At 36.3% G+C, this 18,381-nt stretch overlaps 1 protein-coding gene across 5 annotated transcripts in view; it reads left to right on the top strand.

The window, feature by feature from the left end:
• Positions 1-18,381, top strand: part of DYNC1I2 (dynein cytoplasmic 1 intermediate chain 2) — a 57,272-nt gene that overhangs the window by 33,615 nt on the left and 5,276 nt on the right. For all 5 annotated transcript variants that reach the window (XM_023542854.2, XM_023542853.2, XM_064286996.1 and 2 more), the window contains 8 exons: positions 2,065-2,160; positions 2,369-2,531; positions 2,642-2,741; positions 3,247-3,372; positions 4,269-4,415; positions 4,782-4,895; positions 5,209-5,342; positions 6,175-6,319. In XM_023542854.2, the coding sequence (XP_023398622.1) occupies positions 2,065-2,160; positions 2,369-2,531; positions 2,642-2,741; positions 3,247-3,372; positions 4,269-4,415; positions 4,782-4,895; positions 5,209-5,342; positions 6,175-6,319 (1,025 nt within the window). The remainder of the gene's footprint in view (positions 1-2,064; positions 2,161-2,368; positions 2,532-2,641; positions 2,742-3,246; positions 3,373-4,268; positions 4,416-4,781; positions 4,896-5,208; positions 5,343-6,174; positions 6,320-18,381) is intronic.

The raw sequence follows: 18,381 nt of genomic DNA, 5'->3' as shown, positions 1-18,381 counted from the left end.
AGAATTTTATCCTAATGTTTGAGCAGTACAGTATAGAATTGCTACCAGTTATACTGTTTTCAGATTAATAATCCATTGTATATGAGAATTCATCTATAAAGGAGTGCTGTCTTTCTGTTTCTGTCTGTGATTATTTTGCCCAAAAAAGCTTTCATTTTTTTAAGTAGCACAAAAGCTGTAATTGGCATGCTTTGTAAGGAAGTGTCAATGTGCAAGAGAGTGGCGAGCACTAAGAATTCTTTTACGTGTTCTTTCCCCTTTGCACTACCGCCTCCTCAGCAGGGTCACTGAGATCACTAGCTTTTCTTGAAATGGCCATTTTCACTGGCAGGTGCATTATACCCTGTATTTTCAGATTGTTTTTCCATTCCGAATGTTTGGCAGGTTGATTGCTCTGGCTGCATTGACAGAGAAAGGGCTGACAAATGCAGTTGGGCTGGCTGAAAAGACAGTGATTACTGTTTTCCTTTGTGGCTGATTGAGGCCCTTGAAAGGAAAAATTTTAACCTTCACCATTTGGTTCAAAAGTATGAGCATATATTGAAATCATTTGTGCCATTTATCCTAGTTCTGTAAACTTGTCAGTACGTAAAAATCGCTCAATTTCAAGTAATGTAGGATTGGCATACGTCATTATCATTTTGATTAAGTTGGAGGTTGTATCATTGTGTGCATTATACAGTGTCATTTAAAGCTTTCTTTCCTACAGGTACAGTTATATTTGTATTGCGTATACTGTAGAGTTAGAAAGATTTTCATCACTCTCTAAACCTAACACTGTGTGTGGTTTGGCAGCTGGTGTGGCCTACAAGCAGCGTTTTGTTTGCAGGGTAAAGGCTTGTCTGTAGGCCTCCTGGAGTGCTGGTAATTGCACAGACTCACCATTGGGGAGAGACAGGATTGGAAGCAGTCAAGCGGAAGAATGTTATGCCATCCCATTGCCACCTTGTACAGAAAGACACAGTCCCAGCAGTGCCATCTGGTTGTTGCTATCTAGTCAGCTGGCCTGGCTGCTGGGACCATGACTTGGCAGCTGGTTCCCATCCTTGACCATTCTTTTGTGAACGTTGTATATGTGTGTTTTAGATAATTTTGGACATGGATCGAGGAAATGACTATAACTGTGTAACAAGTAAAGTTCCCTTATTGAATAGACTGTCATTACTTGAGATGTACTCCGCTGCACCCGCCTGCTGCCATTCCCTTATAGACAAATGACACATCTGTTTAGGCAATAAAAATAAACATTTCCTTCATAAAAATCTATTTCAGGGTGTAGAGAAAGAGAAGGTAGGCAAGATTGTATGTTTTATAACATTTTAAAATAAATGGTTTTAAGTTACTTCCTGGTTGGGGATATAAGGGAAGATTTTGTAATGAAAATAAAGTCTTATAAACATTGTATGTTATATCAATACATACTTTTATTCAAATTAAGAAAACATTAAGTGCTTATTGTCACATCATATAACGTAGATAATGAGACTTGCATTTAAAATGACAGAATAGAAAATGTGGTCTCACAGCTATTATCTTTAAAATCTGCCTCTCAAATAGCAACCTGAGAGTTAATGTAAGCCATCTTTATGCCATATGAAGACCCATTAGACACTGATGGTTTCAGATCACAAGTAAGCAGCCAGCTCTGTAGGCTATTTTAGGCATTTGATTTTCTTCATTCTACCGCATTAATGTGTCAGCATGCTACATAAAACTATGCTGGAGTTGCAATGTTGTTCTGTCCTGAGTGATAAATGCTTGCAAGCTTTCAGAGATTTCCATGAGAAATTCATCCCAGTTGCTTATATATCTTATTTCAGTTTATGTAGCTACAGAATTTGGTATGACTGTTGATGAAGGTATACATATACATAGGTACGTATAAAAATTTAACCAAGAGGCTCTGCTTAATTCTTTTTTTTTTAATTCATATTTTTTGTACTTTTTCTGTCTTATTGATGGCTTCCTTTTGCACTTATCTAGGAAGTTGTGATACATTCTGAAATATTACCTCAAAATTATCAGCTATTTTCATAAAAATAATTTGTCTTATTGTTTTTTCAGATGAAGAGGAAGAAGATGATGTTGTGACTCCTAAGCCTCCTGTTGAACCTGAAGAAGAGAAAACTTTAAAGAAAGATGAAGAAAATGATATTAAAGGTATCTTAAAGAATTTAACTTCAAAAAATTCTGGTGATTCTTGTTGATATTTATTTTATTATGTACGTATTAAGATAAAATACTGTAAGTCAAAGAGGTGAATCTGATTGAGAAAGAATGTGTGGCATTCGTTGATCCAAACTGTGATAGTAAGTTGACACGATTTGTCTGACATAACTCAGACTTCAGAAAAATATTTGTTTTCCAGCTCCCCCTCATGAGCTCACTGAAGAAGAAAAGCAACAAATTTTGCACTCTGAGGAATTTTTAAGTTTCTTTGACCATTCTACAAGAATTGTAGAAAGAGCTCTTTCTGAACAGATTAACATCTTCTTTGACTACAGTGGGAGAGATTTGGAAGACAAAGAAGGGTAATGTGTAATTGCTAAGATTATGGCTTCCGCTGTGTTAAATTGCTTTAAGATTAAGAGTGATATAAGTTATAACATCATGTTTGTTTTGGATTTGGTCTTTTCTGTAGAGAGATTCAAGCAGGTGCTAAACTGTCACTAAATCGACAATTTTTTGACGAACGTTGGTCAAAGCATCGTGTTGTTAGTTGTTTGGATTGGTCATCTCAGGTAAAGGATAGCAAGAGTGGTTGCTATTAGCTCATTTTTTAATTATAATTAACCTGTAGTTTTAATTATGGGAACTGTTTGTAGCTAAACCAATATGTATAATTAAAGTAACAGTGGGTGATGGTTCCAGTGTTACCGTGTCCATTTTATCTTCTATATTGTGGAAGATAGAATTGGAAACATTATTTGTATTTAAAATTCAAGATTTCAGTTAAGCCACAGCCCAGTTTTACTAATTTCAATTGCTCACCAAATTCTTTGGACAAAATTTAAGTACACATTTTAATAAAATATTTTAATGTAAAAACATTTTAGGTAATTAACTGTACTAATTTAAAATTGTACTAAGTTCCCAATGAGTGAAACTCTAGAGATGTCTTTCAAGATAAAGTATCAGGTATTTGTCTTTTCAGAATAATTTGATGAAAACATTTGAGTAACTAGGAACATACAATAGTTCTTATCTGCGTATGGAATTTCTTTTCTATTTGACCCTTGTGAACAGTACCCAGAGTTGCTTGTGGCTTCCTATAACAACAATGAAGATGCTCCTCATGAGCCTGATGGTGTGGCCCTCGTGTGGAATATGAAGTACAAAAAAACTACGCCAGAGTATGTGTTTCACTGCCAGGTGAGATGGTTTTAACAGTCTTCCCCAAGTTTAAAAATTCATTAATGAATTTGGACAAATGCCTTTTTTCTTGTCAACATAATGATTTCATTGGATTGGCATTTGCTAAACCACTCCATATTTGCAAACAGATGTTAACAGAAACTGAGGGCTTCTCAGTTCAACATGATGATCTGCCTTTTGTAGCTTTTCTGGCATCTCTTATAATGTTTAATCACACCTAAAGTCCTTTACAGTTGTGATTTTCTGTTATTGTGATTGTACAAAACGAATCTTTTATAAAATGTCTTTTCTACAGGGAGTTTCTCAGGAACTTATTTGCTGAATATACAATTAGACCGTTGGCCCACTGAGTTACTTATACATGGCCTGAGGAGTTGGAACTAGATAGTTTTAAGTAGAAACATATGCTTGAAGTAGAAAACAGATGCAGATTTTTAAAGTGGATTTAGCGGAAGGTTAGACTTTGCAAGACTTTTCTGTTGGCAAAGTTATAATCTTTTAATAATGTCATAATTCTGGGGGGAAAAACACTTAACTGGATCAAAACTAGCTTACATTTTGCTGTCAAATTACTGTCAGAGGCTGACACAAGGCCAGTTATGTTTTGATTTAATACTGTCATCAAACAGAATAATATTTGCTTTCTTTGAAACATTGCTTAAACATATTTATGTAAAAAGTCATTATGGATCATTTTTAGCCAAAAAATTCGAAAGGTACATTTTTATACTCCTGAAAAAAATTAAAATTGTTAATGAATTAATTTCATTATTTTTATAACCTCTAATACCTTACAATAAAGAAAGAAATGTTTTGGGTAGTAGATTTAATTTTATAACTTTTCAGGCTTCTTGCTTGTGAACCTTAAGTGTAATAATCTTACTTACTTGCAGTCAGCTGTGATGTCTGCTACATTTGCAAAGTTTCATCCAAATCTGGTTGTTGGTGGTACATATTCAGGCCAAATTGTGCTTTGGGATAACCGTAGCAATAAAAGAACTCCAGTGCAAAGAACTCCGTTGTCAGCTGCTGCACACACAGTAAGTAAATAAGGGTATTTCCATTACACTTCTGTGCCCTGTCTCCATTAACTACTTAGTAGTATCCGTTCAGAGTACCGTAGCCTCAGATGGTGCTTCCTTTGATGTATGAATTTCTCATCATTTAGCAACCAAGAATGAAAGACTTTTTCTGTATTTTTGAAGTTCTGTTTTATCAGAAACTTATCTCTCTTCAGAGACTGAATCTTTTGCTAATCTAAAGACTCACAGTAAAAGTGATATTAAAAATACCATCAAGTTATTTGAGACTTATTTTCATATGAAACATAATACCTGTGAAAAGACAGTAAAAAAATCTTTTTTGTAAAATAATTACTGAAATTTTCTTAATTTTCATCTTTTTAGCACCCTGTATATTGTGTAAATGTAGTTGGAACACAAAATGCTCACAATCTGATTAGCATCTCTACTGATGGAAAAATTTGTTCATGGAGTTTGGACATGCTTTCCCATCCACAGGTAGGTTAAACTTGGAAAACTGAAATTTTGAGGCAAATATCATTATTATTGTTTATATACCCCAGCTTATGTTTTTTATAAACTGTTTTGTAATAGTATTATTTTAACAGTTTATAAACCTAAACATGTCTGGTGTGTTTGTTGTGTATGCATTTTATTTTTCAAACCTACTTCATTTAATCATCAAAGTAGATTTATGTAAATAGTATAATAAAAGAGTTATTTACAGGTCAACTAAAACTAGACAATGTTTTTGTAAAAATTAAAAGTTGCAAGTTTACAAAATGATTTCCTCAATTTTTTTTCTATGTAGGATAGCATGGAGTTGGTTCATAAACAGTCAAAGGCAGTGGCTGTGACATCTATGTCCTTCCCTGTTGGAGATGTCAACAACTTTGTTGTTGGGAGTGAAGAGGGCTCTGTGTACACAGCATGCCGCCATGGCAGGTAAACCTAAACTGGAATTTGCCATTATTTAATATTCTCCCTTGAATAATCCGTTGAAACAAATTGCCCCTCATTTACATAGAAATCTGCCCTAGAGCCACTCATTATATGTGACAGGTTATTTGTGTTCAGGCATATAAAATTAAAACTTAACTTTAAAAAAAAAAAGTCATTTTGGATTCATGATGTGTCTTGGATTTTGTGGGTTGTGGTATATTGTGTTTATGTGTGTGCATGCACACGTAGATGTTAGTGGTAGAGAGCAAGATTCAGCAATTCTACTAAATATGATATATCACATTTAAAGTTGTAAATAAGATTATCAGCTGTTATCTCATTGTGATTTATTTGGACTCTAGTGTTAGTTCAGTCCTCCTAATAGTTGTACAGTAATGTCATATACACATGTTATATTGACTGGTGTTTCTCCTGTTTCATCTGTTTTGAAACTGTCTGTCTGTACCTTATCAGTTGCTTCCTTAAGTAAAATTGAGTGTCCAGATTTCATCGCAAATACAGATTTCACTTCAAAGCTTTTGATTTAAAGGTAACCCAGATTATGTCTCTTATGTTAGGATCACTTTGTCTTTATTCCACCACCTCAGATATTGGACTTTTAAGTTCTTTTGTCAACAGCATGATGTTTACAGTTGTGAAACGTACTTACTGCTTTAGTAGTATTGCCAAATTTTAATAGAATAACAATAAATTTATAAGAGTTGAAGTTTGGCGAAATTATGTCAAGGTATGAAATTTAAACCCATAATAAAATGTATTTGTAAGTGGTCTACTTATAAGAGATTTCCTAAACATTTTCACTTTTATGAAATAGCAAAGCTGGAATCAGTGAGATGTTTGAGGGGCATCAAGGACCAATCACTGGCATCCATTGTCATGCAGCTGTTGGAGCAGTAGACTTCTCACATCTTTTTGTCACTTCATCGTTTGACTGGACAGTAAAACTTTGGACAACTAAGGTATCTAAAATGCAGACATCTGCTCATTTGCTCAAGTTTCTGACACAAGGTGGTGCTCTAATACTATATAGGAAAGATGAAAAGCTTTCAAATAGCTTAGAATTATTTATTAATGGATCAAACCTGATAAAAAGTTACACAGGACATGAGTGAGCTATTGGATGTTATAGTTTTCATAAAAGTGTCCTGGCAGATATGGAAACCGCACACATACCAGCCTCCCCACCACTTCAGGCTTTTCAAGCACAGAGCTCCTTACCCTAAACTGAGTTGGGGAGATAGCTCCTGAGTATCTCACATAGCACCTCCCATAACTGTGATACAGCCTATCACAAAAGCCATGCATTGCTCCATGGAGAGCTTTAGAGGGTTATGCAGAACCATAGTGACTCACAGAACTGATGGAGAAATGGAGAAAAGACACATAAAAACTGACTTACATTAAGGTCGTATACAATAAGGTCATACGTAAAAAACTTGAATCATTAGGAAAGATTTGTGTAAAGGCATGGTACTTTTTTTTTTTTTCCTTATTTTGTATAATAAATGAATAGTTTTGGTTTTAATAAGTTTTAGTTATTTGAAAAGCCCACTTATGTGATAAAGTGCTTCCTGATCCTCCAGCGATTTCAGATAAATGCGACAAGGCAAGAAAATGGTTGTATGGATTTCAGTTGAGTTTTTCTGCGTATCATCGTTTGGGCTAAAGACTGGCAGGAACTTGGCCAGTTGAAAGTCTCAAGGCAAATCCAAGTAGGGAGGGAACATTTACCTGCTGTGACTGACCTCGTGGTCTTGTTCCATCTGTTTTAAAGTTAAAGTGCTTTGACTTTGCTGTTTTGTTGCGGTGTTACACTGTTGCTGGTGAAACTGCATACTGTATATCAGATTCTATTTAAATTAAATTTCGAGCTTTTTTTTTTCTCTTTCCTCGTGCCTTACACTGAATGAGACAAAGTTTAGAGAGCTTATTTGGTTCTTCCATTTCTTTGAGAAAACCTGGTGGTCTTAGGAGATGTTCCCCACTATTCCAGTGAACTTACATTTATTTATTGAGTGCTGGCCTTAGAAATCTGGGATAAACTCACCGTTCACTCTTATCCTTCCTTGATATTTCAGTGTAATTGAAGTGAGTTAAACTACTCCAAAAACTTGCCTTTTAAAATTGAATGTTTTCAGGTTTGGCATTAGAGAAATAAAAATAGCACTTACCTTACGTCTAATGAAGGGAACATATTAAAAAGTGCGTAAAACAGAATCCAGCATGTAATAGGCACTTACCAGTTGTTTAGTACCTCATTTTCCTCTAAATGAGGATCAGACAGAGCCTGAATGCATTTAATAAATCATCTGGTTTCTTTCTTGGATTGTTCTTGAATATTATGTTCTTTTAATGAGACTTATGCACAGGAAAAGGTAAAGGGAGAAGGAGATTCTCACAACTGCAGACAAAGAAATGCATAATGTAGCTAGTATAACCAAACCACGATGGAGCATTTTGGAAAGATGAACGAAACCAGCTACTTCTCAATAGGCTGCAGGCAGCCTGTAAGTTGCTAGATTTCTGGATGTGCTTTTCCTTTAGTAGTCCTTTATATAGACACAGGACTCATTGCGTATTTGTTAGGTTGTTAGCAAGCTCGCTTTTTTAGTAATTAAAAAGAATCTTAGATCTGTATGTAGACTTTTTTTTTTTTTTGGTATAGCAGGGCTTCAGTTTGCCAGCCTTCTTTTGGCTCTAAATTAACAGGATCGGGAAATGAAGAGTTCATCTTACCTAAACAAGAGCAGAACTAACCTGTGATAGCAGACTGATTGATGCTTGCCTTTGTGGTACTACATAGCTGGTTGATTGGTGGTTGATATTTTTTTGTTCTTGTGTTTTGCTGTTTCCACATAGAACTGTTCCAAATAAGAATGACAGGCAAGCATATCTCTTTTCTTGCTAATTAAGCTAGACATGACTTCCTTCCTTGAGCTTCATATAGAAGACTCATTTGTTCATTCATCCATGATGCATGCCTCTCCCCTCCTCCACACACAGTCATACCTCCCTCCAATGTTAATGGCCAAAGGATGGGCCAGCATAGAGTAGGGTACTTTCATACATGCTCAAGTTCCCTCTAAAACTTTATTAGAAGAATTACCCTTTATTCTAACCTTTCTGTACACAAATAGCTCTACTCTATAAAGAGTAGAGCAGCAACAGTCAACTGAATAAATATTTTTATATTTGGCCATACCATGACTTCCAATATCATTGTTTTACTTAGGTTCACAATTTTTTTTTTTTTTATGTTGCTGGTATTTATTTCTGCCCTGCTTAAAGACTTGTTAGAACCTCTGTGCTCTCCAGTACAAGGCTAGTGAATAAAGGCAGTGTTTTAAAATAATCTGTTTTTAAACAATTCCATTTTAAGCTTTTTAAACCAGTGTCTTCACATTCATGGATTTAACAGACTTTAAATGTTGTGCTTGTTTGCCTCTATATGCCTTCTGACTTTGGGAATTGATTGATCCCTTATAAACTGGAAGCATGAATTGTTAGATATTGCTATATCTTGTGTCATTTAAAATCTGGCACTGCCCCAATAGCAAAACAAGATTCATTCTATATTTTCCTTTCTTGAAGTCCTTTAAAAATCCCTGGAAAGCTCAGTTCAGCACTGCCTCTAATTTAAAGTTATCTGTTTCTGTAGCCAGCCTCTAATCATTGCCAACTCAGAAATTCATAACACAGTCACAGACAGAATTCTAGTTCATCAAACTGTTTTCATTAAGTTTCTTAACTGAGGCATTTTTAATACAGAACATAAAATAATTTTCTACATATTGGTAAAGTTTAAATCAGTCAAGACATTTTGTCTAATGTATGTGGAGGACATTGTTACCTTCTCAGAATATTAAATTTGAAAAATCTTAACAGAAGCACTTTGGCAGGCCTAAATGTTAAGGAAAATATGTGAGTGAAAGCTTCATCAGAGTAACCTGCGGATTCTATAAAAGCTTGATTTGGAGTAGACCTGGTTAACTTCCTTAATGTACCACTACATTTAACCATGCTTATAAATTACTCCTTTTTAAAATTATTCTAAGTATATATGAGACACAACATTTGCTAGTTCAACATATAAATTACTCTTAAAATGTAAGTATTTATATGGGGGACAAAATATTTTAATGTATGCACAATATATTCTAGTTTCCAAACAAAAGCTTATCAGAACCATATTTTACCATAAAGTGACAAACTTAAGGTTGTTAATATGGTAATTCCTTAGAACAGGTAGTTTTTAGGCTTTTGTAGCCCGTAAACACTTTAAAATTTTTCACAGTCTCTGATGTCTCAAATCCCCGCCTTATTTTAACAGCTTACCTGTCTAATTCTCAGGGAGTTACCAGCATTAAAGTAAGGCTAAAGAGATCCTACCAGTGCTTGGGATAACAACTATGTACAGATTATACATGTTAAAATGAAACAATGCTTTAAAGTTGAAATGTTTCTTGGGGAAGGCGAACTTGCTACTAACCGGTGTCCAGCTTCTCCTTTGCATTTTCAGGAACTCAATTTTGTCGATCTACTAGAGTGATTAGAGTAGGGAATGCTGACTGGAACTAACAAGCTCCTGAGGCACTGATACATTGGAGAATGTCAGTTCGTTAACTTACAATGAGAAACATAGCTGCCAGAAGGCCCAGATACTCATATTAGCATGACCAGCTCATTGTTTTCATATAGACAACCTACATGGGAAGCCAAATTATAATCAGAAGGTTGCTTGCTGAGCAAGGATTTGGAACAAAAGAAGTTTTATAATTTGAATGTTTAAATGGCATCAAGCTAAGATAGCCTGATTCATTCATCTTCTAATAGAGTTCGCCTTGCCATGGGGTAGCAATTCTCAAATTCCATCGACAGAGACTCCCTCTCTCTTGGACAGTGCTTGAATGGTTACTGTCTTCATTTTCCTTGTAAGACTGCTGCTTAATATTTCTGTTTACTTCTAATTGACACAGTCTTCCTCAAGAAATTAATGTCTTCAGTCAGGTTATATGAGAAGGTAAAGGGAGCCCTGGTGGTACAGTGGTGAGGTTGGTGCTTCGAACTCATCTAGCAGCTCCTGAGGAGGAAGAGCTGGTGATCTGCTTCCGTAAAGATCACAGCCCAGGAAACCCTGTGGGTCAGCTCTACTCTGTCACATGGCATTGCTGTGAGTGGAAAATGACTCAGTGGTACCTAACAACATTTCTGACCTTGGGATTATTTTTGTAAGGACATCTGTTTGTCTCTGTTCTGATCCAGTTTGAGGATATACTTATTTCCAGTGAGAGAGCATCTCACTGTTACCCTCATGTATTTACTGCGGGGACTCTCTTTATTATTAATCCAGAACTCCCCAGTTACTCCAGCTTTGAGAAATAACCTTAAAGAACTTAGAGAAAATATGGTTTCTCTCTTGACCATACAGTGTTGATGCTCACCATGTAACAGGATGAGGTACCTTTGCTTATTCAAATGCTATTGACGTTCAAAGAAACCTTTCTTTTTTTTATTCTTTTAGCTAATATGTTTTGAAAACCTCTTATGTATAAGTATTTTAGAGCTGCAGAGACCTTCAGAAATGATCTATTTCAGTGGTCTCAGTCGTGGCTGCACATTAGAATCACCTGGACAATTTTTAAAACTCTCAAAGCTCACCTGATGCCTCAGACCGATTAAATCAGAATCTCTAACAGGGAGACCCAGGTAACAACATAGTTCTTAAAATTCCCCAGGTGATTACAAAAAACAGTCAAGGTTCAAAACCACTGATACAGAACTCTTTGTTTTACAAGTAAGGAAATAGGGGCCTAGAAAGGTGAAGTGACTTTTCTAAAGCCTTAGTCATTGTCCATAATCACATTGTGAAAATTTGGGGAAATGTTGCTGTTTTGTTGTATTTTTCTTTTTAGTGTAATCTTTTACCCAGCTATGTATCTTGCTTCTTTGGTTGCATGGAGTAGGTGAAACATTTTATCTAACCATTTCCTGAGACATTCATTTTTTATTATAAATAAGTTTAATTTATATATAGCTTTTTCATATTATATACTTTATAAAAATGGAGTCATACAGTATGTACTCTTTTGTGTCTGCCTTCTTTTGCTCAATATCATGTTTTTGAGATTTTGTATTGTTTTATGTAGTTGTGTGTAGATTGTTCATTCTCTCTGTTGTATATTATTCCATTCTTTGAATGTACCATAATCTATCCATTCCACCTCCGATGGTATTTGGATTGATTCTGGTTTGGGCCTGTTACAAATAATGCTGTTATGAACATACTTGTAGATACCCTTTGATCAACATAAGGACTCATTTCTCTTGGGCATATACGTAGAAGTAGAATTACTTGGTCTTTGGATGTGCATGTGTTCAGCTTTAGCAGATACAGCCAAGCATTTTTACTGAAGTGGTTTTGCCAGTTTACAGTCCACCTGTAGCGTATCAGAGCTCTTGTTGCTCTACATCCTGGCCAGCACTTTTTTCTGTCTTTTTCATTTTAACCATTCTGATGCATGTAGTTGCATTGTATTGTGGTTGTAATTTGTACTAATCTGAGGCTAATGACTTTAAACACTTTTCCATGTGTTTACTGGCTATTTTGTGAAGTGACTGTTATTTTGCCCATTTTTTGTTGGCAAACCCTTTTTTAAAAGATTATGCAGACTATTATGTATTAGAGAGTTGAGCATGTGAACAAGAATGTGAAGAACTTTTGTTTTAAGATAAGACTACAAAAATTACCTGAAAATGAGGTGTTCTTGAAGAAGTATACCTCAAGAGTCATAGACCTTAACACAATGGTGCTTAGCCCCAAGTGTGCCTCAGAATCACTCAGTGGGGCAACACCGGAAATACTAATGAAGTGCAACTCCTGCATCTGTATTTTAAAAAGCTTTGCGGATGATGGCGATACCCCTCCTAAACTGAAAACCACTGGCAAAGAACCAGACTTCATTTAGCATTGTTGCCAGGGAGAAAACCAACTCAGAGCAACCCCATATGTTACAGAGTAGGACTATTCCATAGAGTTTTCTTGGCCATAAGCTTTAGGGAAACAGTTTGCCAGGCCTTTCTTTCATAGTGCTGCTGGGTGGATTCGAACCACCAACCTCTAAGGTTAGTAGCTGAGGGCAAACCGTTTGTGCCACCCAGGACCTACTTGCCAGGGAGAGTTACAATGATCTTAGGAGAGGAAAAAGAAATCTCTTCATTTCTGTTTTCAGTTTAAGTTTTGTTTTATAAATTTTTTTTAATTAAAACAAACTGTTTTTGCTATAAAGATTGTCATGCCATTGACCTCTACTGTTATCTGAAAAATTCAAAAACATGTTTTTAAATTTTTTGTTATGGAAAATTACAGATATATACAAAAGCAGAGCGAACAGTATAGTGAAACTAATATACCCGTCACCCAGCTTCTACAATTCTCAACACGTGACCAGTCGTGTGTGTGTGTGTGTGTGTGTGTGTGTGTGTGTATGTGCGTGCGTGCGCTTTAGGTAAAAGTTTACAGTACAAATTCGTTGTCATTCAAAAATGTATACACAAATTGTTTTGTGACATTGGCTGCAATCCCTACAATGTGTCAACACTATCCTGCTTTCCATCTTAGGCTCCCCATGTCCATTCATCCAGGTTTCCTGTCCCTTCCTGCCTTCTCCTCTTTGCTTTTCAGCAGGTGTTGCCCATTGGGCTCTTATACTTGATGGAATTAAGAAGCACATTCCTCACGTGTGTTAGTGTTTCTTTTATAGGCCTGTCCAATCTTTGGCTGAAAGATGGACTTCGGGAGGGGTGGCTTCAGTTCTGAGTAAGCAGGGTGTCCAGAGGTCATAGTCTCAGGGATTACTCCAGTTTCTGTCAGACTAATAACTCTGTTTTTTTTTTAATTTGAATTTTGCTCTGGATTTTTCTCCTGCTCTGTCCCGGCGTTGGTGGTGGTAGCCGGGCACCATTTAGTTCTGGGCTCAGGCTGCTGGAGGCTGGACACGTGACTAGTCTTGTTTTATCTATACCCACGCATACTCCTTCTGTCCCTCTTTACCCCTGGATTATTTTAAAGCAAACCTAGACATTATTATTTCATCTATAATAACATTCAGTATATATTTCTAAAATATAAAGCCTTTAAACAGAAAAAAACATAACCACAGTACCACCGTGTTATTATTACACCTAAAAAAATAAACATTGATACCTTAATTTCATCAAATAGCCAATCAGTGTTCATAATTTTTTTTTTTTACGATTGATTTCTTTGAAGCAGAATCCAAATGAGGTCCATGCATTTGTGATTCATTGACATCTTTTAAAGTCCCTGTCATGATAGGGTTTTCCTCTTTTTTTTCTAGCTTTGTCATCGTTGAAGATGAAGAAAAAATGTTGGTTGTCCTGTAGGGTTTCTCACAGTCTGGATTTTGTATTCCTTGGTATCATTTATTATGTTCCTCTGCCCCTGCGTTTCCGGTAAATTCATACTTAGATCTAAAAGCATGACTAGATTCAGGTTCAGTCAGCTGCTTCCTAGGTGGTGGTCTTTACTTCCACTGGGATATGTATAATGACTGGTTGCTGTATTTTTGTGATACTAACAGCCATTGATGATGCTGCCTGGATCCGTTAGGGCTTGCAAAATAGTTATATTCTAATACTTTACCTGCTAGCTAAAATACTTCTAAAAGGGACATTTACCCTTATGAATCATTTGATTACCCATACCAGTCCTTGCGATGATGTCTCATGATCCTTTTTGGTCATCTGAAGCACATTCTGTAGTATATTCCTCAGGAGGTGCCCCTGGGCACGTTATTCCCATATTCACAACAGTATACCTGGATGTGAAGGTTAGTTTGGTCTTGTATAAAATCCATGACTTACATTTTCTTCCTTTGAGTGCATATTACCCTATTGTCTTCTAACCAAGAGCATTGTTGTCAAAAAAAAGTCTGATGGCAGCCTGAGTTTCTTTTCCTAGTGTATGACTTGGTCTTTTTACCTTGGTGTCTGCAGGATTTTTTTCTTTTTCTTTGTTGTTGTTATGTGCCGTCGAGCCAGTTACAAAACATAGTGACCCTATGTACAACAGGGTCTTTTAAGGGGTCAGTTTTCCTAGATACACAGGACAGCTTTTCAATATGTAATTTCAAGCTGCCTTTTAATTTTAGGAGCATTCTCTTGAATTATTATTTTTAGTATTCGTTCTGTATCATTGCTTTGGTTTTCTTCTTCAGGGCTGCTGATCAGTTTATCTTTCCTAGTTTTCTTTGTGTATTTCTCTTTTTTTTAATTCTCTTTATTTCCTTTGTCCTTTTTTTAATAACAGCTTTAAAAAAAACTGAGATATAATTCATATACCATAAAATTCACTCTTTTAAAGTATACAATTTAGTGGTTTTTTGTATGTTCACAGAATTGTACAGCTATCACCACTATCTAACTTTTGAACATTTTCAAACCTCAAAAAGAAACACCATACCCATCATCATTTCTAACCTCCGCAGCACCTGGAAACCACTTCTCTAGTTTGTATCTCTATGGATTTGCCTACTCTGAACAGTTCATGGAATCATACAGTATGTGACTGGCTTCTTTCACTTCGCGTGTTTTCAAGGTTCACCTGTGTTGTGTCTGTGTCAGTATTTCATTCCTTATTATCGTTGAATAATATTTCAATATACGGTATACCACTTTTTGTTTATACATGTATCACTCAATGGACGTTTGAGTTTCCACTTTTTGACTGTTGTGAATAATGCTGCGAACATTCACGTACAAGATTTGTGTGAACCTTTGTTTTCATTTTTCTTAGGTATATATGTTTTCATTTCTCTTAGGTGTATACCTAAGAGTCACTTTTGAGGAACTGCCAAACTTTTCCAAAGCAGCTGTACCATTTTACATTCCCACCAGGTTCCAGTTTCACACATTTCCACCAACACTTGTTATTATCTTTTAGATGGGTATGAAGGAGCCCTCGTGGTGCAGTGGCTAAGCAATCGGCTGCTAACTGAAAGGTTGGCATGCCAAACACATCTAGTGGCTCTGTGGGAGAAGAGACCTGGTAATCTATTCCTGTAAGGATTACAGCCTAGGAAACCCTATGGGGCAGTTCTACTCTGTCATGTTGTGGTCGCTATGAGTCGGAATAGACTTGAGGGCACACAACAACAATGGGTGTGAAGTGATATCTCATGGTTTTAATTTGCATTTCTCTGATGACTGATGATGTTGAGAACATTTCATGTGCTTATTGGTCATTCGTATATCTTCTCTGGAGAAATGTTTACATTCAGATCCTTTGCCTGTCTTTTAATTGGGTTATTTGTCTTTTTATTATTGAGTTGTAAGAGTGTTTAAGGGTCACTATGTATTGGAATCGACTAGATGGCAAAGGGTTTTGTTTTGGTTTTGTATCCTGGATACAAGCCACTTATCCGATACATGATTTGCAGATATTTTCGCCCATTGTATAGGCGTGTTTTCACTTTCTTGATGGTATTGTTTGAAGCACCAAAGTTTTTCATTAAACTTACATGTGACAGACTGATTGGAATGGTAAATGTTCACTTGAAGCTTAATAAAAATTAATTAAAAAAAAAAAGTTCTTCATTTTGGTATAGTCCAATTTATGTTTTTTTCTTTTGTGGCTTATGTTTTTGGTTTTGTATCTAAAAGGCCATTGCCTAATCCAAGGTCACGAAGATTTCTTTACTCCTGTGTTTTCCTAAGAGTTTTGTGGTTTTAGCATTTACATTAGGTCTATGATACATTTTGATTTAGTTTTTGTATATGTTGTGAGGTAAGCGGGGTGTTGGAGGGGGTCCAACTTTGTTCTTTTGCCTGTGGAGGTAGCTATCTCAGCACCAATTTTTGAAAACTACCCTTTCCCCCATTGAGTTGTCTTGATACCTTTATTGAAGCTTAGATGACTATAAATTTGAAGGTTTATTTTTGTACTCTCATTACTATCTCATTGATCTGTATGTCTTTCCTTATGCCATTATCACATTGTCTTGATTACTGTAGCTTTGTAACAAGTTTTGAAATAAGGAAGTGTGAGTCCTCCAATTTCGTTCTTTTTGTTGTTTGTTTTTTGTTTTTTAAATTTTCCTCATTTCCATCTTCTCTTTCTCTTAAGGCTTTTGTGTTTCTTCTAGTTGTAATATTTCATTTTTTATTTTTTTCTTTTAATTCTGAGTCTTTCCTGACTTCTTTTACCTCTTCTTAGGATTCCTTTTATCTGAGCTCCTCATTTTAGAATTTTTTAATATGATTCATGTTATTTCATAGTTTTTATCATTTTCTTATTTCTTTTAATTTGTTTTGAAATATTAAGTTACAGTTTTCACCATTTTGTGGGCGTTTCCGGTGTCTTTTCATTTTCAGAAGGTATTTTGTTCTCATTTTCTTTTTTTCTTATAATAACTGTTGTAATACTATGGCTATGTAGTAGACATTCCAAAACTTAGTGACTTAACGCAGTAACAGCATTTGTTCTGTTCATGAATATATTGTCTGGGTAGGGCTCAGCAGGGACATCTCACTTCTGCATCACTCGGTGTTAGCTGGAGGCTAGAATCATCTGAAAGCTCTCATATGTCTGGTGCCCAAGCTGGGAAGACTCAAATAACTGGGGCTTCTCAGGCATCTTTCTTAGCATGATGTGGTCTCTTCACATGGTCTCCTCAGCATGGCAGCTTCAGGATACCCAGACATCTAACATGGCACCAAAGGTGTATGTCCCAAAAGAAAGCAGCCAGGCAGAAGCCCTAGCACCTTTTGTAACCCAGCCTCAGGAGTCACACTGCATCACTTCCACTGCATTCTGTTGGTTGAGGCAGATTATAAAACTCTGTTCAGATTTGGAGGAGGACACAGAGACCATTTTCTCTAAATGGAGAAGTGTCAGTATCATATAAGAAGAGCATGTCAATGGGATATATATTGGTGTGTCCCTCTTTGAAAAATACAGTCTGCCACAGTAACTTTGTATGGGTTTTGACTGAGATCCTTTTCTGTTGTTCATTGTCTATAAGTGACATGAGTTTTTCCTGTACTTCCAGGAGGGAGGGATAGGTAAAGGATACCTTTTCTAGTTTCATAGCCTAGCCTAGAGCACCCTCTCCTGTGGATTTTGCAAAGTGACTTTATTTATATGTGTGTGTGTACGTGTGGAACCCTGGTGGCATGTGGTTAAAAGCAGTGGACTACTAACCAAAAGGTCGGTGATTTGAAACCACCAGTGGCTCCTTGGGGGAAAGATGTGGCAGTCTGCTTCTGTAGATATTTACAGCCTTGGAAACCCTGTGGGGTTGCTATGAGTTGGAATCAACCCAACAGCGGTAGGCTTTTATATATATGTGGAAGGCCTGGCAACCTACTCCAAAAAATCAGCCCTTGAAAACACTTTGGAGCTCCGTTCTGCCCTTCCACACAGGGCTGCCATGAGTTGACTCAACGGCAACAGATATATGTATGCATGTGTTAGTAGAGATATGTATATAGATAGAGATAGATACCTTATAGTTTCTGAGTTGTGCTTTTCCTCTTCCTTTCTACCACTTTGATCTGAATCTTTTCTTTCCCTTGTCCCTGATGTCTCTGTCTTCCACATTTTGGATTCTAGTCCCAGCAGTTTCTTTTCAGCAAGACTTTACATTTGTAGAAGAATTCTGATCAAAAGGGGGAAAATGTAGAACAGAATTCCAAATTCTTGTGGACTCCAGACTTCCTGAAGCCATGAAGGCTGGATGAACCTCTGTAACTGTTGCCCTGAGATAATCTTTAACCTTAAACCAAAAATATCCACTGAAATCTTCTTAAAACCAAAGTGTAGATTAGCTTAGCTAGTAAACAGTGTCTGCTTTGAGCATTATGCTCTTTTAAGATCTATCTGTATGGGATCAGATTGACAGCAGCAACTCTAAAGATTAGATAGGAACCTTAGGGTGCAGTGAGTTTATTTAATGGGGGAGGAACAACTCAGAAAAGGAGGGTGAGAATGGCTGCACAACTT

This window comes from Loxodonta africana, chromosome 6, assembly GCF_030014295.1.
Source record: "Loxodonta africana isolate mLoxAfr1 chromosome 6, mLoxAfr1.hap2, whole genome shotgun sequence".
Classification (NCBI taxonomy): Eukaryota; Metazoa; Chordata; class Mammalia; order Proboscidea; family Elephantidae; genus Loxodonta; species Loxodonta africana.
The sequence above is the reverse complement of the archived record's forward strand: the minus strand, read 5'-3'. Positions and strand labels throughout refer to the sequence as shown.